The sequence below is a fragment of the Trichechus manatus genome, unplaced genomic scaffold (genome assembly GCF_000243295.1).
Source record: "Trichechus manatus latirostris isolate Lorelei unplaced genomic scaffold, TriManLat1.0 scaffold00050, whole genome shotgun sequence".
Classification (NCBI taxonomy): Eukaryota; Metazoa; Chordata; class Mammalia; order Sirenia; family Trichechidae; genus Trichechus; species Trichechus manatus.
Window position 1 is genome coordinate 11,451,396 of NW_004443986.1, and position 25,315 is coordinate 11,476,710.

General features: G+C 41.1%; 1 protein-coding gene across 8 annotated transcripts in view; it reads right to left on the reverse strand.

Moving 5' to 3' along the window:
* OSBPL3 (oxysterol binding protein like 3) overlaps positions 1-25,315 on the reverse strand; it is a 210,021-nt gene that overhangs the window by 79,786 nt on the left and 104,920 nt on the right. For all 8 annotated transcript variants that reach the window (XM_004377467.2, XM_004377465.2, XM_023732341.1 and 5 more), the window contains exons 3-4: positions 504-620; positions 298-351 (exon numbers count right to left, since the gene is read on the reverse strand). In XM_004377467.2, coding sequence (XP_004377524.1) covers positions 298-351; positions 504-620 — 171 coding nt within the window. The remainder of the gene's footprint in view (positions 1-297; positions 352-503; positions 621-25,315) is intronic.

Here is a 25,315-nt window from a genome sequence, read left to right on the forward strand (position 1 = left end):
ATTACCTATGAGGATGTCTTCTCTCACCTAGAGAACCCCTCAGCATAACCCTAAAACCAAAACAGGCCCTTGGATACTCAGTGGGGTCTTAGAAGGGGCCCCTGCACCTCCACCTGGTGGTTGAGCTGAGCCCATCTAGCATCCAGAGCTAGGACGATGGAGAGCAGACACTGCTGTCCCACATGAAGGAATTACGAGAAATGTAACCCCCAAATGCAATCAATCTCATCCCTGAGCTGACAACCATTAGCCCTTCAGAATGCTTCAACAGCATGCTGGATAAACAAGAAGACTTACATCGGTTTGACTCTTGGCATATTTCAAGATTCCTTTGTCCAGATAGAAGAATCTCTGTGGGGAAGAAAATTAAACACTTTAAGATGTTCCATTTTAACATTCTTCCCTTGGTCTCAAATTTCAACCTCAAATTAAATGTAAGTGTCTAAGAACCTGGTACTGAGTAGGGTGACATGGGTGCAAATAAAGGCAGGCCAATGTCTCACCTTGTGCCAGCCCTTTAAGGGCCATTTCCTCTTTTTCAGCAGGAATCCTTTCTGAAGTGGCGGCTCCTGGGTGTAATTCATCTCTCCCCTCAGTCCTTCCACCACCTCCCAACTGTCCTGTTCCAAAAAAATAAAAAAGTTCATGCTAAATGGCTATCTTTAAAACAATAATAATGTTATGAAGCACTTCATCCTACCAGTAAATCCATCCATTATAGTGGGCCTGGCTGGGTTTGTCGGAGAGAAGAAGTTCAAACTGAATTTCCATATAGAACCTGGACTTTATAGATCTAATGTTAGAAATGAGTGGCATCAAATTTGATTTTTATTTTATTTTATTCAAAAGCTCCCTGTTAGCAGGAAATGTTTCTCTCCCTTTGGTGCTGAGACCTTGACAATCACAGCTAAAGGTAAAGAGTTAGACTGTAGTTCTGTTTTTGTTCCCGTAACATCCTCATGGCAGTTACTGTTCACTCATCACTAAGCTTCAGTCTGAATTTTAACCAAATGCTACAGACACCAGGATGGAAGATGGGTGTCAGGGATCGGGGGTGGTCAGGAGGAGGAGAAGGGGACACTTAAGAAGTGGCCGAAAATATGAGAGTGAATGCAAGTTACTCAACATGACAACTTGGTCAAAATATTAGCTGAACATAAATATTTTCAAATTCTGGGTATTTAAATACTGGAAATCACAAAGCATCAAAAGGTGGTTTTACGACCATCATTTTCATTCTTTTGTTTCCAGAGACTTTGGCTTTTTCCCCTTTTCTTTTGTTTCAAAAACTTTTTTTTTGCCAATCATTTACTGAGCTGTTTGTAATTTTGAACAGGTAAAATAGTTATTACAAATAATCCTCAATTGTTGGCTATTTAGGTCTTTTCAAATAGTTGACTGAAAAAGGATTTAAAAAAGGAATAAATACATTAGTGATTACCAGAGACAGAGAGAAAGGGGGAGCATTGTTTAGGAAGCAGTGAGCTTCTGTTTATGGTGATGGGTAATTTGGCAATGATTATGGGTTAGGGTTGCACAACATGATTAATGTAATTGATATCACTAAATTGTACACCTGAAAAATGTTGAACTGGCAAATGTTGTGTTATAAATATTTTTACAACAATTAAAAAGAATGAAAAACACTAAAAATTTATGAAATTTTATTTTTAAAAGCTTAAAAATACATAAATCACTGAAAATTATCCCAAAGTAGACCATGACTGCCAATATTTCAGTGACTGGGATAAATACTTATTTTTATTATTTTAAAAAAATTTGAGATGACATACATGAAACGCCAAATCTTAAGAGTACAACTCAGTGAATTCATACACATACATACTCATTAACTACTACCCAGATCACGATATAATACAGGGTAATTAACTTTCTACAAACATGTCACTTTGGCCAAGTCTTCATGTTGACTGACTTGCTCTTAGTCAAATCTGCAGCCTGAAGGCAGGTAGTTCAGGCAGAAGAAGCTAGAGGCAATGAGATACAGACAGAAGTATGGAACTACACCAGGGAGTGAAAGGCAGTTAAACTCAAGACCCAGGACACAGATTGTCTAACAGTGAGGGCATGGGATCTGCTGGGATTCCTGGGTGCTCTAGCTGGGCTTCTGTGTTGTTCTTGAGTTCAATATGTCATACCCACCTGATAACAAGAACCTTTCCCTAGTTTAGCAACTGAAATCTTTATATGAGGATCCTAACAGATCTGCCTTAGATCAGATGGCACTTTACTGTGAATAGAATTAAAGGTACATTCCAGAGTTTTGAAACATGGCAGTGAAACTCCAATATCTGGAGTTGTGAAAGGGTTTTCTTCAATGGAAGAAAAGCTAAACTTGGAAAAAAGATTCAGCTTTTAAATTAGGGGACTTTCCACAGAAGGACAGCAATGTTGAGTGAAATTTTTTTATGCAGTAGTAATTACTGTCATTATATATCATGGACTGCCAGAAGAACAAACAAATCTGTCTTGAAAGAAGTACAGCCAGAATACTCCTTAGAAGGAAGGATGGCGAGACTACATCTCGTATACTTTGGACATGTTATCAGGAGGGATCAGTCCCTGGAGAAGGACGTCATGTTTGGTAGAGGGTCAGCAAAAAAGAGGAAGACCCTCAACAAGATGGACTGACACAATGGCTGCAACAACGGACTCAAACATAGCTACGATCGTGAGGATAGTACAGGGCTGGGCAGTGTTTTGTTCTGTTGTCCTTAGGGTCGCTATGAGTCAGAACCAACTCAACAGCACCTAATAACAATAACAATTATTGTCAATTATTCAAAGTCACTTGATTATTCTCAGACAATAAATGAAGAGTGCATATTATTAAGTGATGAGAGGCCACCCAAAAAAAAATTCTGCTTATATTTATTTCACCTCAAGAAGTCATTCCTCAAAATGTAAAGTGTTTTATATGTCTAACTTTTTATTATTGTACTTTAGATGAAGGTTTACAGAACAAATAGTTTCTCATTAAACAGTAGACATACTGTTTTATGACATTGGTTAACAACCCTACGACATGTCAACACTCTCCCTTCTAGACCTTGGGTTCCTCATTACCAGCCTTCCTGTCCCCTCCCACCTTCTAGTTCTTGTCCCTGGGCTGTTGTGCCTCATTGGTCTCATTTTGTTTTATGGGGCTATCTAATCCTTGGCTGAAGGGTGAACCTCGGGAGTGACTTCATTACCGAGCTAAAAGAGTGTCCAGGGACCATACTCTTGGGGTTTCTCAAGTCTCTGTCAGGCCAGTAAGTCTGGTCTTTTTTTGAGTTCGAATTTTGTTCTACATTTTTCTCCGGCTCTGTCTGGGACCCTCTGTTGTGATCCCTGTCACAGCAGTCAGTGGTGGTAGCCGGGCACCATCTAGTACTGGACTCAGTCTGGTGGAGGCCATGGTAGTTGTGGTCCATTAATCCTTTGGACTAATACCTGTCTAAATTTTAACGAATCTTAAAGGTCATCAAGTTAAAAATAACACATTCCTCCATGAAGCTTTCTTCAGAGGAAAGTATTATTTCATCTTACCTTTCCAAGAGCTCATCACTTACTTATAATAATATACATGAGATGTTATTTTCCCTACTGGACAATAGGCACCTTGAGGATATAAAGGATCTTGTTCAGTTCTAATTTCCTGAAAATGTCTAACCTTCTGCCTTGTGAATAGTATGCATCTTATTGGTAAATGAATAAACTTAATTCTGGCATAAGGCTGCAAAAAGATTTATATTCTTGGAATACCATAAACTGATGCACATTTGAAGTGAGCCTACTATCTTTGGGCCAAATCACTATTTAAAAATTAAATGCAATCTTAGGGGGCAGTGAGTTTATGTTAATGGGGGAAGAGCAACTCAGAAAAGGAGGTTAGGAATGGTTGCACAACTTGAAAAATGTAATCAACGTCACTGAATTGTACATGTAGAAAGTTGAACCGGTGTATGTTTTTGCTGCATGTATTCTCAACAGCAACAAAATAAAATAATTTTTTTAATAAATGCAATATACCCATGGTTGTGAAGGTGGGAGGGTGTTGTTGTCACTGTTAAACAAAAATCCAAGGCACAAAATCCTCTGGAAAGTACTCTTTGTGGATCAGGCCTTTTTGATTCGTTTGTTTTATGACTCCCAAGCAGAAGGCGACCTGCAGGGTGCAAACACTAGACAATCATGTCCACCTGCTCAATACATTCAAGAGTAGGATTAGGTCTATTGCATACTTCATGAAATTGAGAAAAAAGTGGGGAGGGGAATGAGAGCATACCTACAGTTTAAAAGGAAATAAGAATTAAATCTCAAAAGTGTTTCAGGGATTCATGTTAGCACTAGAGTTCTCCTGAACTCCTGACACATAGTACACTCCTACCAACAAGCCAAGGTGGAGGGCAGGGAATGACAGTGGGTCTTTTTGGCCCTTAGGGTAAATAAGCCAAAAAGAGTTTGCATTTTTTCCCTACAAAATATCCTCCTGTTCCTTCCTTTTTATCTCCTAGCTGTGCTTAGAACTTTTAAACTGTTACCAGTTTGCAAAAGCCAGATTTGAAGTATTTAAGAAAGTGAAAAGACTCCTTGACTCAGAAGGAAAGCGCTGCAGTGAACTCTTTCTCTAGGCTGGGCAGCCAATCCCCTCCCAACTTCCCTATCTGTCACTGTCCTTGAGTCATCCACTGACACCTGAGGGCCATTGGCGCCCTCTCCCTCATTGTCATCCAGGCTGGTCATTCTCAGTGGAGGTCATACTGCTCCCCATGAGGCACTTTTGATTGTCACGATGATGGAGGTGTCTCTGGCATCTAATGGCTGGGAGCCAGGGATGTTCTGCAATACATCAGTCTTGCACAATGAAATAGTTGTCCTGCATCCAGCAAGACTTTCAAAAGTGCCACTGGGCATTTTTATAGGTGAAAAAACTGCTTATAATTACTTAAGCATAGAACCAAACTCAGTTTCACACGTATACCAAAGTTTTTTGTTTTTTTTTTTAACTGATGATGTAGATTTATTTGACGTGGAAAGATGTTTATGACATACTGACAAGTAAAAACAACAAGTTATTACACAGTATGTATACATATATATTTATATAGTATTTGTATATATTATATGTTCTCATTTTTATTTACAGCCTTCTATATCTAAGTGCATATATATGTTGTTGTTGTTGTTAGGTTGCCGTTGACTTGGTTTCGACTCATAGTGACCCTATAGGACAGAGTAGAACTGCCTCATAGGGTTGCCAAGGAGCAGCTGCTGGATTTGAACTGCCAACCTTTGGGTTAGCAGCTGAGCTCTTAACCACTGTGCTACCAGGGCTCCTAGTACATATATATGCATAGATAAAACTAGGACAGATATCAAATTGATAAAAAAAAAAATTAACAGTGGTTATTTTGGGATGTTGGGATTTGAGGTTTTTTTGGGTTAAATTTATATACTTTTTCTCTATTTTCTGAATCACTTGAAATAAGCGTTTATGAAAAACTGCAAATTAATTTCTGTTTTTAGTTTAAAAAAAAGCTTTTGGTGAGATTAAGAAATTTCTCCTCTAAAGATTTCATTTCTTTTTTAAAAAAAAAAAAAGTATCTGGAAGTATTCTTTCCATACCCTGTTCACTTTTGCATAACAAACTAGCAGATTTTGAAGTAAAAAACAAGTGACTATTCTACATGTTATCTTGGTACACAATCTTAGACAACTGCACTAAGTTATAGGTGGAGTTCACATCACTCAGCTTGTGTGAGGTCCTCCCCAAAGGTAAGAGAATTGGTAAAATCACAGAAAGGGAAGTGTGGCTTCATAGTGGTTGCACAGTTCTAACCAGAGAAGTAGAGGCGTGTGAGTTTCCCAAGGGCCCCTGCAGGGCACTCAAGACTTTGAGAAAAGCTGTCCCAGTACAGGTCTCATTGGCTGTGTCCTAACTTAGGACAGAAGCGAGCGACTGACTCTGCTGTTGCCACTTAGAATTCTAAGATGCAAGTCAGTGCTGGTGGCAGTTGTGGCCACTATGGTGTCCAAAGTATTTTTGCATAATTTTAATATACTCTAAATTCTCTGCGAATGTTACTACTAAATAATTGAGGGAAGACTGTACTTTGCTCTGTTTGGAACTTTACCAAGCATTGCCCACCATTTTAGGTAATCACATGGCCAGGCCACTTGGCGTATTTGAGTTGTTAATACAACCCACTTTTATCAGTGCACACTAGCAGCTGTTGCATTCTACATATAGGTGTGTCTGACCACTTCATTTGGTTTTCTGGTGTGGTTGTGTCTGGGCTCTTACCTATCAAAAAATATATTTTAATATTAATCACTTTCTTCGCATTTCTCCTTTATAGTACAGTAGGGGAGTATGCTGAAATTTTTAAATTTATGTGCACACATAGACCAAATTAATAATGAATTTCATTTGAAGAGCGTAAAGGAGTCATTTGGAGTCCCTGGGTGGTGTAAACAGTTAACGCGCTTGGCTGCTAACTTAAAGATTTGAAATTCAAGTCCACCCTGAGGCACCTCGGAAGAAAGGCTGAGCGATTTACTTCCAAAAAATCAGCCACTGACAACGCTATGGAGCACAGTTCTACTTTGACATGCATGGAGTCTCCATGAGTTGGAATCAACTCGATGGCAACTGGCTTAAGGAATCATTAAAATATTAGTTATAATTAAGGGGGCATTGGTATGATGGGGTTAAGAATCACCGATGAACTTGGAACAAATTCAATGCATTGAAGAAAGAATGACAGGCTAGGACACAGTGTGTGTAAAATCACTTTGAACACTGTAAGGTCTTTAATGTTTTCTTATGAGTAAGTCCTATTGATTCCATCTTCAAAATATATATATCCCTTTCTCTCCATTCCAAGCCACCACCCTAACCCAGGCTCTCATCAAACCTCATGTCCCAAGACTCCCCACTTTTACTGAAGTCAGCAATCATTTATAGGGTCCCATTATGTCCTACCCTCCATGCAATATAAAATAGACTATGACATAATGTTTGTCTTCATTCCCACGTCTATGATTTGTCTTGTTCCAGCCTTCAGGAATCTTCCCTTGATCTCTTCCACTCATGCAAATCCTTCAGGATTTTGGTTCAGTTTCTACCTTTCTCCATGAAATTCTTAAATTATCCAAAGCATATTAATCACATATTCCTGTAAACTATAATAGTATTATTGTCCATTACCAGATCATTTAGTGCTTAATTACAACTCATGATTTTTTTTTTCATTTTTCCTCCAGTGCTTTGGTCTTTTCTCCCCAAACGGGTGGAGAAACCATCTTTTCAATTTATTTAGGACCCCAGCAAAGTGCTAAGTATATAGTAGAAACTAAAAATACTCTCTTGGGTTTATTTGTTGTCACAGTCTCAAACCAAGAAATAGATTAACTTCTTAAACCAAGTAAATGGCACTGGGTAGCTGGTTACCAAGGGGGTATTGAGCCATATTTCAGTAATGGGTGCTATCTAAAATACACAAGAATAGTGTCTCAGGAAATACTATTCAGTGGGGTAGATTGACATAGTAATAACAAGAAATTGTTGGAAAACACTTCTTAGCTCCATGAGAGAAGGAATCTTTTCCATCTTGTTCGCTACTTAGAATAGTGCACCAAAACTTGCCATTGAGTAAATTCCAACTTACAGCGACCCTACAGGACAGAGTAGAACTGCCCCATAAGGTTTCCAAGGAGCAGCTGGTGGATTCGAACTGCTGACCTTTTGGCTAGCAGCTGAGCTCTTAACCCCTGCGACACCAGAGCTTAGAAGAGTGCACGAAACCAAAAAAACCAAATCCGTTGCTGTCGATTCCAACTCATAGCTAACCTATAGGATAGAGTAGAACTGCTCCATAGGGTTTCCAAGGAGCGGCTGGTGGATTTGAACTGTCAACCTTTTGGTTAGCAGCTGAAAGCTTAACCACTGCGCCATCAGGGCTCCAGCATAGTACACAAAACCAAAAAAAATCAAACTCGTCGTTGTCAATTCCAACTCATAGCGACCCTAAAGGACAGAGAAGAACTGTCCCGTAGGGTTTTCAAGGAGCGGCTGGTGGCTGGTGGATTTGAACTGCCGACCATCTGGTTAGCAGCTGAGCTCTTAACCACTGCACCACCAGAGCTCCTGAAGAGTGCACAATGCTCAGTAAATATGTTGAATGAATTAATGAAGCAATTACAATAGCTAACATTTATTAAGCATCTGCCGCCGACAACCACATTTGTTAGGTAATGTGCCAAACACCATACTTTCATTATCACATTTAATCTTTACACAATCCTGTGAGGTTAGTATTATGATTATAGTTATTTTTTTTTTCAGTATGGAAACTGAGAAACAGAGAATTAAATAACTTCCCTAAGGTTATAAAGCTACCAGATGGTAAAGCTGACTGTATGCATAATTTACATTTTTAATCATTCTGCTACATATTTTAGCATACTGTATATTTTACTGTGAATTAAATATGTAAGTTCTGATAATGGACAAGAAGCAAATTCCATGGGAGGGTGGGGGGTAGAGGTAGGGGGATGGTGGTGGTGGGTAAATCCAGGAAGAGGCTGAGATCCTGAAGCAAGTTGAAGGAGTTAAGAAGCACGACCCAAGGGTCCCTGGTGGTGCAAACAGTTAAGCGCTTGACTACTAGCTGAAAGGTTGGCAGTTCAAACCCACCCAAGGGAGCCTCAGAAGACAGGCCTGGTAATCTGCTTTTGAAGGGTCACAGCCCTTCAAATTGACCGGAGGGCAACTGGTTAGCTGGTTAGTTCCACCAAAGAGGGGATGAAAAATTAAGCCTGTGCATTTTAATGCCACCAATTCTTTGCTCATTTACTTTTTCTGCCTGGAATGCCTGACCCATCTACTTGTCAGCCTGGTAAATTCTCCTTTAGCCCCCTCAACAAGAGGGAACAGCACAGTGGCTGGAACAGTGGGCTCAAATATAGCAACCCCCCTCCTGCCAGGCAGGAATTCTCTCCCTCTTCTGATTGTAATTAGCACTTACACAAACTTCAGTGATTGCTCCTACACTTACATTGTCTGCCTCCCCGCTAGAAAGCAGGTTCACTAAGGACAAGGACTGTGTCTTATTTTTTATAATCTTACTCCCTGGCACATGTTGTTGTTGTAGGTTGCTGTCAAGTTGATTCTGGCTCAAGGTGACCCCATGTGTTACAGAGTACAACTGGTTGATAGGGTTGTCTTGGCTGTAATCACAGAAGCAGGTCACCAGGCCTTTCTACTTTACCAAGCATGATGTCCTTCTCTAGGGACCTAAAACAAAAAACAAAAAACAAAAAAACCCCATTGCCTTCAAGTTGATTCCAACTCATAACGACCCTATAGGACTGAGTAGAATTGCCCCATAGGGTTTCCAAGGAGCGGCTGGTGGATTCAAACTGCCGGCCTTTTGGTTAGCAGCCAAGCTCTTAACCACTGCAACACCAGGGCTTCCTAGGGACCTAGAGGCCCTAAATAAATACTGAATGAATGAGTCTGAGGAGCAAGGGAGGTATAAAAGGGGCCCACAGAGCCCCTCAGGGTATGGATTGGAATGAATTGATATTCCGTAAAAAACAGAGATTCCAGTTTCCCTTGGCTGAAGGGATCAAGTCTTAGGGAGCGGCTCCTGCTGTCCTCCACATACCTGGCGACCCTGCAGTAGGACACACACCTTAGCTGAATGTCCTGAGATGCACAGTACAGGGAGGACTTGGGTCCCCAGGGAGATCCAGGCCCTGCTGACTTAGCCCAACACGGCTGGGCCAATCTCCCATCCTCTGGGGTGTGAAGCTTAAATGTCGTCGTGAACCTTAGGTGGAAAGAGAAATATGACAAGGTCTGGGGGAAGCTGCTGCTGCTGAAGGTTTTTTGCTTGAGTTTAACTGAAGACAGTCTGGCACTGTCATCTGGCATTAAATTCAGTCTGTTTTACTGAATGTCTAAAAAGTGCCAAATATAGAAAGCTGCTTTGTAGATGAGGAGGCAGCTAAGCATTTACTCACGCTCACGAGCTGGCGAAGTTCATTTCCATATTGCTGAGTGCACGGATTGGAAGCACTTTCCTCCAGTACAGCTGTTTCCACGGTGTACATCTCTGCACCTCGCAGAGGCTGAATTCTAAGGCACCGCCATTGCAGTGATATCAGCAACAGAAAACGACCTAAACTTTCATTCTTTCTACAGCTGAAGAGGGGTGTAGAAGGACATTTGTGGCCGCCTCTATCTGGGATGACTGGAGAGTGGGTTGTTGCAATAACTTATTTGATCTGTTTATCAGGTTTTTAAAACTTATAAGGAAATAAACAAACAAAAACCCCCTACCTTCAAGTTGATTCCGACTCCTGGCGACCCTAGAGGACAGAGTAGAACTACCCCGTAGAGTTTCCAAGGCTGTAATCTTTACAGAGGCAGAGTGCCACATCTTTCTCCCACAGAGCAGCAAGTGAGTTCAAACCATCCACTTTTAAGTTAGCAGCCGAGTGCTTTAACCACTGCACCACCAGGGCTCCCACAAGGAAATACCCAGCGTTAAATTAGGTGGGATAGAATTTAACCTGTCTTTAATGATTGTAAAGGCATCAGTGATCTTCAAAAGCCACAGGATCATCAATAGCATCTTTTGCAATGGCACTATGGGCACTTGGAAATACTTGTCAACAGATTTCCAGCGAATAAAATGACAGCTTTAACTGGATGTCAGACCAATTCTGTACTTGTATGTCAATCACTGAGGGTTGAAGTTGTTGCTTCTTGTTAAATGTTTCTTTCTCAAATAAGATTTTTTGAGAACCGGCAGGCCTGATAGCAATAGCAATTAAAAAGAAGAAATTATCTATACAGGATCACATTAACAACAGCAACTTGAAAGGTTAGAGGAAGCCTGGGGAGGGGCAGTGAGTTTATGTTAATGGGGGAGGAACAATTCAGAAAAGCCCAGTGAGAATGGCTGCACAACTTGAAGAATGTTAATCAATGTCACTGGCTGCACAATTTGAAGAATGTAATCAACGTCACTGAATTGTATATGTAGAAATTGTTGACTGGTGTCTGGTTTGCTGTGTATAGGAACCCTGGTGGTGTCCTGGTTAAGAACTTGGCTGCTAACCAAAAGGCTGGCAGTTCAAATCCACCAGCTGCTCCTTGGAAATCCTATGGGGCAGTTCTACTCTGTCCTACAGGTTTGCTGTGAGCTGGAAACAATTTGACGGCAAAGAGTTTGGTTTATTTATTTATTTATTGTGGGGGTGGGGTTGCTGTGTATATTTTCAAGAACAACAGAAAGAAAAAGAAGAAGAAAAGAGGAGTGTATGTGATCTAATGTAGTGCTTCTCAAACTATAATGTGCATCCCAATCACCCTGGATCTTGTCAAAATGCAGATTCCAGTTCAGTGGGTCTAAGGTGAGGCCTGAGATTCTGCAATGAGGCCACTGCTGCTGGATCACAGGCCCACTTGAGTAGCCATGTTCTGAGACACCAGGCTGTCTTGAAGAATTGGGATTTGACTTGGTAGGCTACAGGACAAAACCAGGACTAAAGGTGGCAGTTATAAGGCCCTGGATTCCAGCTCTGCATAAAGGACAAATTGTCTGATTAATAATCAGAGCTACGAAAAATGACAGGAGCTGTACACCAATGTTCACTGCAGCATTATTCACAATGGCCAAGAAGTGGAAACAACCCAAACATCCATCAACTAATGAATGGATAAAAACAATGTGTCATATCTATACAACGGAATATTATTTAGCCATAAAAACGAATGAAGTTCCGATGTATGCTACAACATGGATGAACCTTGAAAACACGCCCAGGCACAAAAGGACAAATACTGTATGATCCTACTTACATGAAATGTCTGGAACAGGCAAATTCATAGAGACAGCAAGTAGATGAGAGGTTACCAGCAGCTGGGGGTAGAGGGGGATGGGGATGTACTGCTTAATGTGTATGGAGTTTCTGTTTGGGGTGATTAAAGTTTTGGAAGCAGTAGTGGTGAAGATAGCACAACATTGTCAATGTAATTAATGTCATTGAATTGTCCGCTTAAAAATAGTTAAAATGGCAAATTTAACACTACACAGGTGGTCTCTGACTTAGGATGTATTTGAGTTACAATGAACTGCGCTTATAACTGTCCTTCTTAAAAAAATTTTTTTGTGCATCTTACCATTAGTAATATGTACTACATACAATGTTGTAGCACATAATTTGCTGATGTTATCATTCTCAGATGTTCAATTTTATGATTTACTGTCCAAAACACTGCCATATAGATTTAGTTTTCCAAACTAAATCAGGGGCGTCAGTTGCTTGAAAACAATAGACCCAAATGCTGATCGCTTTGCTCAAGTTGATGGGCAGATTCAGGAAACAGTGAGATGTTACCAAGAAATACATGAAGAAAAAAAGAAAAGGACCATACAGACAACTCTTACTAATTTTCTGACTAGAAATGCCATCTCCATTCCCAGCGATAACCCAGATGATCCGAAACTTCCACAAGTGGAGTTATTACTGCAACTGACAAAATGCCAATGTTGTCCCACTCTTCTTCATGGTCACAGTAAATTTTTATGATTTGTATATTCTTTTACGTATGTATATATGTATTAAAGTATATCTCTAAGTTTATATATAATGCTTCCGCCCCCAAAGACAAATAAAGATCAGATTCATAAAGATACTGATGATAAGAGGCAATAATAATGAAAACTAAAAAAAAAAAAAAGGTATTCAAGTTACATCAGAACCGACTTACGGTCAAAACATCAGAAAGGAACAGCATCGTAAGTCAGAGGTTACATTGTGAAAATGCTTTATCACAATAAATTTTTTAAAAAATGACATGGGCTGCTCTATGGAAGAGCAAGCTCCCTTGTCACTGGGGTGCTCAGGTAGAAGTGCTGCAGAGGGGAGTCTGAGACTGGGAGGGGGTCAGAACAAGTGAGCTGTGACATTATCTTCCAAATCTTATATCATAAACTTATATTAAACAGTGCATTAGCTTCAGTCTAGCAACTTCAGGTACAGCCTTATTGAGAAGATTAAAGAAACAAGACTAAAGTGAGGGGCCCACCTAACTTCTGAACACTAACTGAGAAGTGGTAGTTACGGCCTGCCAGCCATCCCTGTGCTTCCTCTCCCTCCACACATGGAGAGGTAGCTCCCCATCCCTACTAGTGTGGTAGGGAAGTGAATACCCAGATAATTCAGGCCCCACAACGTTTAAGTCTTAATGATTTGGATAGTCACAGACCAAAAACACTGGTACCTTAATTACTTAGGTAACTGGAGTACATGTGCCCAGTCTTTGGGGTGAACAGTTGAGAAGGCACAGGGAAGAACAGGGAAGTCATTGCCAGCAGGTGGTACTGTCAATGGAGGAAAAAAACATGTGAGCTGTCACCAGCTCTGTTGGTGGCTCCACCTGAAGTCATTCCCATTTTGTGATTCCAAGTAAGAGAAAAATGCTTTCCAACTCTGTTGATAACAGATGGATTTATAATTAAAAATCATATTAATAAAAAAAAACCTTTAATGTACATAAAATCATTATTTCTACCCTGTTGATCACTCACTTAGCATTTATGTCTGCAATTACTGCACTCTGGCATGTTTTCAGGCTCTTCATATGTATTTGTGGGTTATTACTTTTTTGTTAAACATCTCCCTAATGAATGTAAGCCCTTTAAAGCTTGGACAGCATTTTTCTCTCCACATTAATAATGCTCTGCTATATCTCTTAAGAGAAATAAAGCCAAACCCACTGATGTCAAGTCGATTTCAACTCATAGCGGCCCTATAGGACAGAGAAGAACTGCCCCCGTAGGGTTTCCAAGGCTATAATCTTTATGGAAGCAGACTGCCACATCTCTCTCCACCAGAGCAGCTGGTGGGTTCCAACCACTGACATTTTGGTTAGCTGCCGAGTGCTTTAACCACTGTGCCACCAGGGCTCCCTTAAGAGATATAGTCACTGTTAAAGATGCAGACACCAGACCCATAAATTCCACTCTGCTTTCGCCGCTGTAGCTCACCAGGGTGGTGGTAGGGTTTTTACTGTTGCTATTATGGTAGCGATGATGGTAATAAAAGCAGTAACTACTATTTATTGAATACCTTCTATGTGCCTCACAATGCCTCTAAAATAAAAGTACTATTATCCTCATTTTCCAGATGAGGAAATTGAAGCTCCAAAGCAGACTGACCAACATCACAAACTACTAAGTGGCGGAACCCATTTGTGAACTGAATCTGGAGACTCTCGCTTAATGTTCACTCTGGACAAGATCTCCAGAAAGTACATGGAGTACTCAGCAGAGTCCATTCCAGGCCACCCACTCCCCACCAGCCCAGCCCCCTCAGTACTAACTGCCCCCTTCCCCCCAAGCAGAATAAGTCTGTCTCTGACAGCATGATCTTGCACTCAGTACACAGGGGCATTATACAATGCTGGATGACCAGATAATGTCACTCACCCCATGAACTCTAGGGACTCTCTGGGATTTTTTTAACACTGTATACCGTAATGACTGTTTTCCTCCCTAGGGAAAAAAAAAAACCAAACAAACCTGTTGCCATCGAGTCGATTCTGACTCATAGGGACCCTATAGGACAGAGCAGAACTGCCCCATAGAGTTTCCAAGGAGCACCTGGTGTATTCGAACTGCCAACCTTTCGGTTAGCAGATGTAACTCTTAACCATTACACCACCACGGTTTCCTTCCTCCCTAGAGTCATAGAATATTTCTTTCAAACCTCAGAGTTTGCAAGCAAATATGTAAGTCGTCAACCCAGCTCTCCCGTTTTAGAGATGAGGAAACTGAAACGAAGGTATCTACCCAGCATTAAGTGATTTGCTTGTTGTTGTTCTTGAGTGCCGTCTGACCCAGCAACCCTAGATGACAGAATAGAACTGCCCCATAGGGTTTCCTAGGCTGTAATCTTTACAGGTGCAGATTGTCAGGTCTGTCTCCCATAGAGCCAATGGATGGGTTTGAACTGTTAACCTTTCAGTTAGCAGCCAAGCGCTTAACCATTGCAACACCAGGACTCCTAAAGTGATTTGTTTAAGGCCACAAAAATGAGTGAGGGGTCTCTGAAGTCCAGGACCCAGGCCTTTTGACTTCAACTCAGTGTCCTTTCCACTACCCCTTTCTAGAATTACTGCAGGATCATGCTGGGCATGTGCCATGTGCTGATAAGGAAAAATCTTCAATACAGACTCTTAAGTGAATGGGACCAGGCCAGAGGCAGAGTGATAGGGACACTTTGCTTTTCATTTTTACCTTTCAGTACTCTATAATATTCAACCTTTATTACCTTTTAATTAAAAACTGTCAGTGGCATATTGCAAACCTCTACCCTTTGGTCTCTGAGCACTGGAAAGAATCACCAACTCCTTGTACTCAGGTATAACACTTTTATGCTCCAATTACAGGGCATTCACGCTCCTCAAGAAAGCGGATGGCTCTAGCTGATCGCGGTGTTCTCTTACAGTGCACTCAACACTACTTTTTCAGAGCTAATTGAAATTTACAATCCAAGTAGAGACACCTGCCAGGGAATTAATGCATATATGATTTGGAATCACAGAAGTAGCAGAAGGTTAGCACAATAAATTCTTCCTTATCCTTGATCCAGATCCTCAGTGTGTTTTTTTTTTTCTTTTTCTTTTTCTTTTTCTTTTTCACACTGCTATAGGGTTGCTATGAGTTGGAACTGAGTCAATGGCAACTGGTATGTTTTTTTTTTTTCTTTTTCTTTTTTAATATGAGAATAACTGGTCCTCACAATGAGAACCCAGTAACAGGTTATGATCCTGGAGAACTTTATACACCGAAGAAGGAATATTTTAGTGTTAAATATGTTACATTCCAGTTTTTCACTGATTTTCTACTTAATAGGGTAGTCCCTACTCAAAGGTCTAAGGCTCAGCAGGATGCAGTGGAGTAGCAAAGATGTGAACCCAAGTGCTGGGCCTCAAGAAGTATAAACCAAAAAACCACCATTGCCATAAAACAAAAACAACCAAATCTTTTGCCATCGAGTCGATTTCAACTCATAGTGACCCTACAGAAAAGAGTAGAACCACCCCATAGGGTTTCCAAGGAGCAGCTAGAGGATTCAAACTGCTGATCTTTTGGTTAGCAGCCAAGCTCTTAACGACTGCACCACCAGGGATCCAAAGAGACAATCACAAGGTGGAAAAGCTGTAAATGCCAAATGGGAGGTTCAGGAGTTCTCAGGCAGACACAATCACCAAGGGCTAGACCCACCTAAGGGAAAGGACTTGAGATGGGACTCAGGCAAAGATGACACAAAGTACGAAGCAGGGTGTACTAGTTTCCTGAGGATGTAGTAACAAATTACTACATACTTGGTAGCTTAAAAAAACCCAGGAATTTATTCTGTCACTATTCTGGAGGCTAGAAATTTGAAATCCAGCCGGGCCATGCTCCCTCCAGGGGCTGTAGGGTAGAATCCATTCTTTGCCTCTTCCAGCTTCTGATGGTTGAAAACATTCCTTGGCTTGTGGCCACATCACTCCAATCTCTACCTCTGTCTTCACATTGCCTTCTCCTTTGTGTCTGTCTTCTCTTACCTGCCTCTCTTATAAGGGCACTTGTCATTAGATTTAGGGCCCACCAGCTAATCCATAATACTCTTCACAGCTGAAGATCCTTAAATTAATGATGTTTGCAAAGACCCTTTTTCCAAATAAGGTCACATTCACAGATTCCAAGAAGTAGGAGGTGGACACAACATTGTGGGGGCCACCGTTCGATATACCACACAGGCAAGAGAAACCATGAGGACAGAGATGAGCCAGAATGTGACTCATCTGGACCCAGAACAGTGAGCAGATGATTTAGTTGTGAGGCAGTCCCCTGTGTGTACAGGTGCAGAGGGAGACACTGATGGACTCGACAGCATACCAGGGTGCAGAGGACCTTATGGGGATGTCAGGTTATTCTAGGGAAGTCTACTGTTTTGCCTTTGTCCTAGTTCTTATGTTGTCACTTCTGGGCCAGCAGTATTTTAATATCATCAAATTACTGAAGTAGGCTTTCCCCACCTCTGGAAAGACCTTTAGAGTCAGCTCAGTTCCCATTTGCATCCACAGCCTTTACAGAAAATTCCAGTAACTGCACAGCTGGTGAGTTGTGATCTCAACAAAAGTGTGTGGGTCAGAGTTCTGCCTTCCTGTATCCTGCACTGTGGCCACTGCCAAGCATGAATAAATAAATTTCTTTCTTTATGGCACTCAACTTAGTTTTTACCAAAATGCTATTTCTAAAATACACCAAAACTTACTTGCTGTACTTGTTATTCTGGAACTGCAGAACAGTCTAGAAAGTTCAGCAACTTCCAGAGGTATTTTAAGAGTTCTGTTTCTTCTGCTCTTCAGAGAGTGGACTGTAGGTGATGGTATATCATTTGTAGACATGGTGAACTGTGCTAGGTAGGTAGATAGGTGGGCAGATGCAATGGTGTCCACTCTGACTCATGGCAACCGGATGTACAACAGAACAAAACATTGCCTGGTCCCGCGTCATCCTCATGATCACCAGCATGTTTGAGTCCATTGTTGTGGCTACTGTGCCAATACATCTCACCAAGGATCAGCCTTGCCTTGTTGCCCAAACACAATGGTCTCTTTTAGCGAATGAACCCTCCTCATGATGTATCCAAAGCAAGTGAGTCAGAAAAATGTTCTGTTGTGATTCATAAGGTTTTCGCTGGGTATTTTTCAAAAGTAGATTGCCAGGCCTTTCTTCCTAGTCTGTCTTAGTCTAGAAGCTCGACTGAATGGGTCCACCATGGGTGACCCTGCTGATACTTGAAATACTGGTGGCGTAGCTTCCAGAATCATAGCAACTTGCAAGCCACCACAGTACAACAAACTGATAGGTAGTGGACTACATCTAGGTACTCCGCTAACTAATTTGCAGATATTAACCCATTTAACCCTTGAGTCAGAATCGACTAGATGGCAATGGGTTTGTTTTTGTTTTTTTGGAACAACCTTACAGGAAAAGAGGGGTCAAGTAACCTGCCCAAAGTCAAACAGTTTGTTAGCAGTAGGACAAGGATGCAAACTAGGCAATCCGTTCATGCTCACTGCCTCTCGTCTTCCACGAACAATGTCTCGTCTTCATAGAACAATGTGACACAGTCGTGACATTCCCAAGGTCCTCCTCCTCAATTGTTCTTTCTTATGGTGTTTATTCGGCTCATACTTACAAAAGACAGGACTAAGCATTTTCAATACACAGACAGCTGAAATTACAAACACCTGAACATTACACTTCTAATGCACTTATCACTCCCTGGCAAATTCTCTCATATTCAAGTCATGTGTCTCACAGGTTCAGGTCCCTAGAGTGCAGCATAATCTAATATCCTGCATAAATAAACTCTCATTAGGTGACCCTGGGAAAGCTCAAACACCACCTTAGTTTAGCCCAGGAACAGCAAAGGTAACAAGAGCAAATTGCATAATTATATGGAGACTTGCCTAGAAAAGAACTCTCCATTTCAAATCCTGTATAATCGTGAGTGAAGCACTTATCAATTATTTTAGCAGGGTTCCTTTTTGATTTCTGACTTAGGTACCAAATGCTAGCAACACTTAAAAAAAGAATGGAGGTGGGCTCTCCCACAACCACAGCCTTCCCAAGCAGTGTTGATTTCTTCTTCGTAATGGTCTGTTCAGCTGGCCTGTCCTTTGTAGCTTCTCATCAACCTGCTCAGGGCCTTTTAATAAGAGGTCCTCCATATCCCTGGCCATTGAGTCAATTCCGACTCATGGCAACTCCATGTGTTACAGAACAGAACTGCTCCATAGAGTGTTCTTGGCTGCGACCTTTAGGGAAGCAGTTTGCCAGAAAGCAGTTTCCGTGGAGCCACAGGGTGGGTTCGAACCGCCAACCTTTAGGTTAGCAGCCAATCACAAACTGCTTGCACCTCTCAGGCTCCTCCAGGTCCTTCACAGACATTGGTTAAAGATATAAAATTTAGGACATATAGGACTCTCTCAATAAAAACAAAACATATTCATTCATCTTTATCTAGCTCAATCTGGCTTCCAAAATCTGTTTCTTTCAGAGTTCTAGGAAGGAAATGTAAGGGGGCAGTGAAGAAAAGCCAAGAGGAAACTGAAATTACTCATATTTTACAAGTTTTTAAATAGCAATTCTCCTTTCCACTTACATATCTCTTAACCCACTTCATTTACCTACAGAGCTTTGGGAATAGTAAAATTTCTACCTAGCAACTACATGCTTATTCATCATTAATTTATTCCACACTTACTGAATGTCATCTGTGTGCTAGGCTAGGTACTTCACATTTATTATCTCATTTAGTCCTCAAAGGTAGGCATAATTATTTAATTTCACAGCTAAGAAACTGAGACTCGGAGACGTTAAATAACATGGCAAGGTCACCTAGCTAACAAAAAGCAGAGCCAGTTTGAACACAGGCCAGTGTTCAACAAAGAGCCTTTACTTCTGTTCTACAATTTCTAATAGTTTGTTTACAGATCACCAACATAGAACTGCATTTCTAGATCTCACCATTTCCCAGAATAAACTCAATGGAGAGGTCTTTGTTCATTTTTTGCAGATTCCTGCAGTATGTCAATGGGTGAGGAAGCTTGGGCATTTGTGGGCTTTTGCTCCCATCCCACATATATACCTGGCCATACATTCTGGCTGCATTGGTGAAAGGAAATTTGCTGCTGGCATCCAGTTAATTCAGTCCAATAATTTGTGTCTGCCATGTGCAAAGCTTTGTGCTAGGTACTGTGAGAGACAGAAAGATGTGTAAATAGGACCCTGTGCTCAAAGAATCTTACATTCTTTCAATCAATGAATTAATTAGAAGAGTACCCATGCGGAGCAAGAGAAAGGTGGTGTTAAGCATAGAATTAGTCAAGCTTCCAAAAATAGAACACTTGTGAAGGCTCATCTAAATCCTATCTGGGGGCCTGGTAGAATTGGGATGTCTTATTCCTCTGCTCCTATTTTCTCTTGAATGGACTCTAACCAGCCTTTCACCCCCACCACTCCAAGGAAACCACTCAACAAGTCACCAATGACCTACATAACCAAGGGTCAGTTCTCAGACTTCATTCTATTTGACCTATCAACAGTCATTTAAAAGTAAATTATAATTAAAGTATTGCAATTTACATAGACTGTATGTACCTTACAAATGATCTATAATGAGCATATGTAACTTTTATAAAAATCATTTAGAAAGTTTAAAAGCAGTAAAATGACTCTTGTCAAGGAAATCACAAAATTCAGAAAGATGGCATGGTCTCACACAGATCAGTCTAGCCAAAGGGATAGCTGAGCCAGAGCCTGGGATGGGGAAAAGCACCAAAGCACAGGTCAACTTGTGGTTGTTGGCTGCTGTTGAGTCGGCTCCAACCTCACAGTGACCTCATGCACAACGGGATGGATCGTTTAATCTATTGGGTTTTCATTGTCTGATTTTCAGAAGTAGATCGTCAGGCCTTTCTTCCTAGTCTGTCTTAGCCTGGACGCTCCATTGAAATTTGTTTTGTATCACAACAACATGCAAGCCTTCACTGAAAGACAAGTGGTGGCTGCGTTCGAGGTACACTGGCCGGGTATCGAACCCAGGTCTCCCACATGGAAGGCAAGAATTCTACCATTGAAACACCACTGCACTTGAGATTAACTTAAAAAAAAAAAACTGTTGCTGTCAAGTCAATGCCGATTTATAGCGACCCTATACGACAGAGTATAACTGCCCTGTAGGGTTTCCAAGGCTGTAATCTTTATGGAAGCCACATCTTTCTCTTGCGGTGCACTGGTGGGTTCAAACCGATAGTCTTTTGGTTAGTAGCTGAGTACTTAACCACTGCGCCACTAGGCTCCTTAAGATTAACTTAAAACAAACAAACAAACAAACCAGTTGCCGTTGAGTGGATTCCAATTCATAGCGACCCTATAGGGCAGAGTAAAACTGCCCCATAGGGTTTCCAAGGAGCAGCTGGAGGATTCTAACTGCTGACATTTTGGTTAGCAGCTGAGCTCTTAAGCACTGCACCACCAGGGCTCCAAGATTAACTCAGAACCCTACAGATAATTAAGCGTGGTTAAGACAGTCAGAAGGGACCAACAATCTATTCTTTTTAAAGGCTGGGTTCCTTTAGTTGGAAATTTCGGGACCAAGGCTAGGTTCCTTTAGTTGGACATTTCGGGACCAACAATTTATTCTTTTTAAAGGCTGGATTCCTTTAGTTGGACATTTCCTACAAGAAAAGGAGTTTCCTACACTATAAAGGCACTCTGTCTGAAAAGTGGTCTACTTCAAAGAGACCCGTTTTCCTGAGGACCTTGGGACACCTCTGGAACAAGGTCATCTCAGTCTGGCTCCGGAACTGGCCAGAGTTCATCTGTAATTGTAACAGTTTGTTAAATTTACAGAGGGCCCCCTGGTGACACAGTGGTTAAGAGCTTGGCTGCTAACCAAAAGGTCAGCAGTTCAAATCCACCAGCGGCTCCTTGGAAACCCTGTGAGGCAGTTCTACTCTGTCCTATAGGGTAGCTATGAGTCAGAATCGAGTCGGTGACAATGTTTGATTATTTTATTTTATTGTGTTTTTTTCTCCAAAGAGTTTCAATGTTTCTTAGCCAATGAAAACACTCAATTTTTTTCTCACCACTTCCCTAAGAAAGAAGTGGGAGGTGAGTTTTATTTCCATGTTATGGATAGAAAACTGGGGCAAAACACTACCCTCGTCTGAAGTTTCTCTAATTGCAGAACATAAAACTTGTACCAGAGATCTCGATTTCAACTCTCCAATATCACTAAGGATGACAAACATGGCACCTGTGCTGCCACTCTCCCTGCCTATGCCCAGGACACATGGTTAAAAACATGGCACTCTTTCCACCTGAACCCAGGCTCAACTGCAGAGTCCTTTTGAACACAATGCTCTAAGCAGTTTTTCCCAATAGATAGGTGCTGGAACCGGGGAGGAAGGGTGAAAACCATTTACCACTTATACAAGGGCAAGACCAGCAGAAAAGAATAAAGTTAAGAATTCACCGACTTCTTTCACTTGTTTTAGGTACAGGTTATGTTGAAGATATAAAATGTAGCCCAATTGTTAAACATTCTATTACATTCTTCCAGAAAAGCATTTTGTTAATCTGTGTAAAGTAAGATACTTTTTATTTTAAAAATATACAAGCATAAGTACATTGGATGCTTTTGTAGACTTTTGTACAACACTAAATACAGACTGGTATGTGTAGGTACTTGTATGGTGCCCGTAAAATTTCTAGGGGGAGAAAAAGTAGAACTACGCTCTATGAACATTTACACCTTCCACAAACATGAAGTTCAGATTAATCTAGCTACAATAATAAAAATGAGCGCTAATATTTACTCAGCACCTACTATGAATCTGATAAGTGTTTTACTTTCAATCCTCTTATCAACCCTATAAGAACTATTACTATTTCATTGTTACTTACTAATAAGGAAACTGAGGCTTACAGTTTTTAACCATGTGTCCTCGGCATAGGCAGGGAGAGTGGCAGCACAGGTGCCATGTTTGTCATCCTTAGCTCAAGGTCACAGAACTAATAAATGGGTGTATTATGGACTGAACTGTGTTCCCAAAAATGTGTGTCAACTTGCCTAGACCACAATTCCCAGTATTGTATGGTTGTCTACCATTTTGTGATTTGATGTGATTTTCCTATGTGTTGTAAATTCTATCTCTATGATGTTAATGAGTCAGGATTAGAGGCAGTTATGTTAATGAGGCAGGACTCAATCTACAAGATTAGGTTGTGTTTTAAGTCAGTCTCTTTTCAAATATAATAGACAGAAGCTAGCAGAGACAAGCATAGCAACAATACAAAAAGTTATAAAGATGTACGGTATTTTTGTGACAGAAAACAAGATTAAATATCTCATGGATTAGAAATGGAATAGAAACACAGAACACACTATAGACACAGGTGTCCAGGAGTCCTACTTCTGTGAGCTAATGGGGCTAAAAATGTCCCAAGGAAAAGGCGAAAGACCAGAATCAGTGTCACTGCTGAAAATCAGAGAATGTGGAGGGGAAAATCTCCACATCACAATAAAAAACCAAAACCAAACCCACTGCCGCTGAGTCGATTCTGACTCATAGCGACCCTTCAGGATAGAATAGAACTGCCCCACAGGGCTTCCAAGGAGTGGCTGGTGGATTCGAACTGCCAACCTTTTAGTTAGCAGACGAGCTCTTAACCACTGTGCTACGAAGGGGCTTTAAAAAGCTGCTTACCCGGGGTGGGAGGAAGCAGACACAATCTCACAACCAGGACCTGTCTGCTGGCCCAGTGATGGGTCTTTAACATTCTATCATCATCATGGAACAGAAGTCTCAACTGCGAATATAAGACTTGGCTCTGGACTGGGTCCTTGGAGGGAAGAAGTAGGCAACAGCAAGTTCCTAGATAAGGCAGGATGAGTGTATAGGATGAGTGTAGAGGAAGCCAGCTCAGGATGAGGCTGTAAACTGTGATTCCAAAGTACGTGAGGGAAGGCTAGTGCTAAGAAAGATGACCAATAAAATCAACATTAGATGAAATGAGAAGAATAGAGGAAAAAGACTTTAAAAATACGTGTGTATAAAAACCTGTATGTTTATGACATGCAAAGAGATAAAGGAAGTAAAGAATCCACCATGAAGAATATTGTTTGTTGTAATTGAAAATAACTAAATGGGTGCTTTAAAAACAAGATGGGTCCCAACCCACCTGGAGCAAAGGAGAATGGAGAACACCAAAGACACAAGGAAAATATTAGCCCAAGAGATAATAAGGGCCACATAAACCAGAGACTCCACCAACCTGAGACCAGAAGGACTAGATGGTACCCAGCTACCACCAATGACTGTCCTGAGAGGGAACACAACAGAGACTCCCTGATGGAGCAGGAGAAAAATGGGGTGCAGAACTCAAATTCTGGTAAGAAGACCAGACTTAATGGTCTGACTGAGACTAGAGGAACCCCAGAAGACATGGCCCCTAGATTCTCTGTTAACCCAGAATTAAAACCATTCCTGAAGCCAACTCTTCAGACAAAAATTAGACTGGACTATAAGACATAAAATGATACTCATGAAGAGGCGGCTTCTTAGTTCAAATAGATACATGAGACTAAATGGGCAGCTCCTGTCTGGAGGTGAGATGAGAAGGCAGAAAGGGATAGGAGCTGGTTGAATGGACACGGGAAATCCAGGATGGTAAGGGGGAGTGTGCTGTCACGTTATATGGATAGAAACTAGGGTCACATAACAATGCATGTATAAATTTTTATATGAGACACTCACTTGAGCTGTAAACTTTCACCTAAAATACAATTTAAAAATAAAAGCCTGTGAGCGGCCATCTAAGATACATCTACTGGTCCCATGCTAGCTGGAGCAAAGGAGAATGAAGAAGACCAAGGACACAGGGAAAGATCAGTCCAAACGACTAATGGACCACAACTACCACAGCCTCCACCAGACTGAGTTCAGCACTACTAGATGGTGCCCAGTTACCACTACTGACTGCTCTGACAGGGATCACGATAGAGGGTCCGAGACAGAGGGGGAGAAAAATGTAGAACAAAGTTCACAAAAACAAACAAACAAACAAAAAACGAAGACCAGGCTTGCTGGTCTGACAGAGACTGGAGAAACCCTGAGAGTATGGCCCCTGGATACCCTTTTAACTCAGTACTGAAGTCACTCCTGAGGTTCACCCTTCAGCCAAAGATTAGAGAGGTCTACAGGGCCAACAATAACACATATGAGGGACATGCTTCATAGTTCAATCATGTAAACGAGACTAATGGGCACACTAGCCCCAAAGCAAAGACAAGAAGGCAGGAACAGACAGGAAAACTGGACGAATGGAAATAGGGAACTGGGGGAGAAGAAGGGGAGAGTGTTGATACATTGCAGGGTTGGCAACCAATGTCACAAGACAATTTGTGTATTAATTGTTTAATGAGAAACTAATTTCCTCTGTGAACTTTCACCTAAACCACAATTAAAAAAAGAATAAAAGATAGCATTTAATTAAAAAAAAAAAACCAAGTTGGCTATTGCACAGATGTTTTCCTCAGTTATAGTTTAGTATTCTGCAAATCAAATGCCTCATTACATAGATACTGAAGTTTTAAATGTCTAACTTGCACTTTCCACTGAGGTAACTGGAAACCCAGTGTGATGACTATATTTAGCAA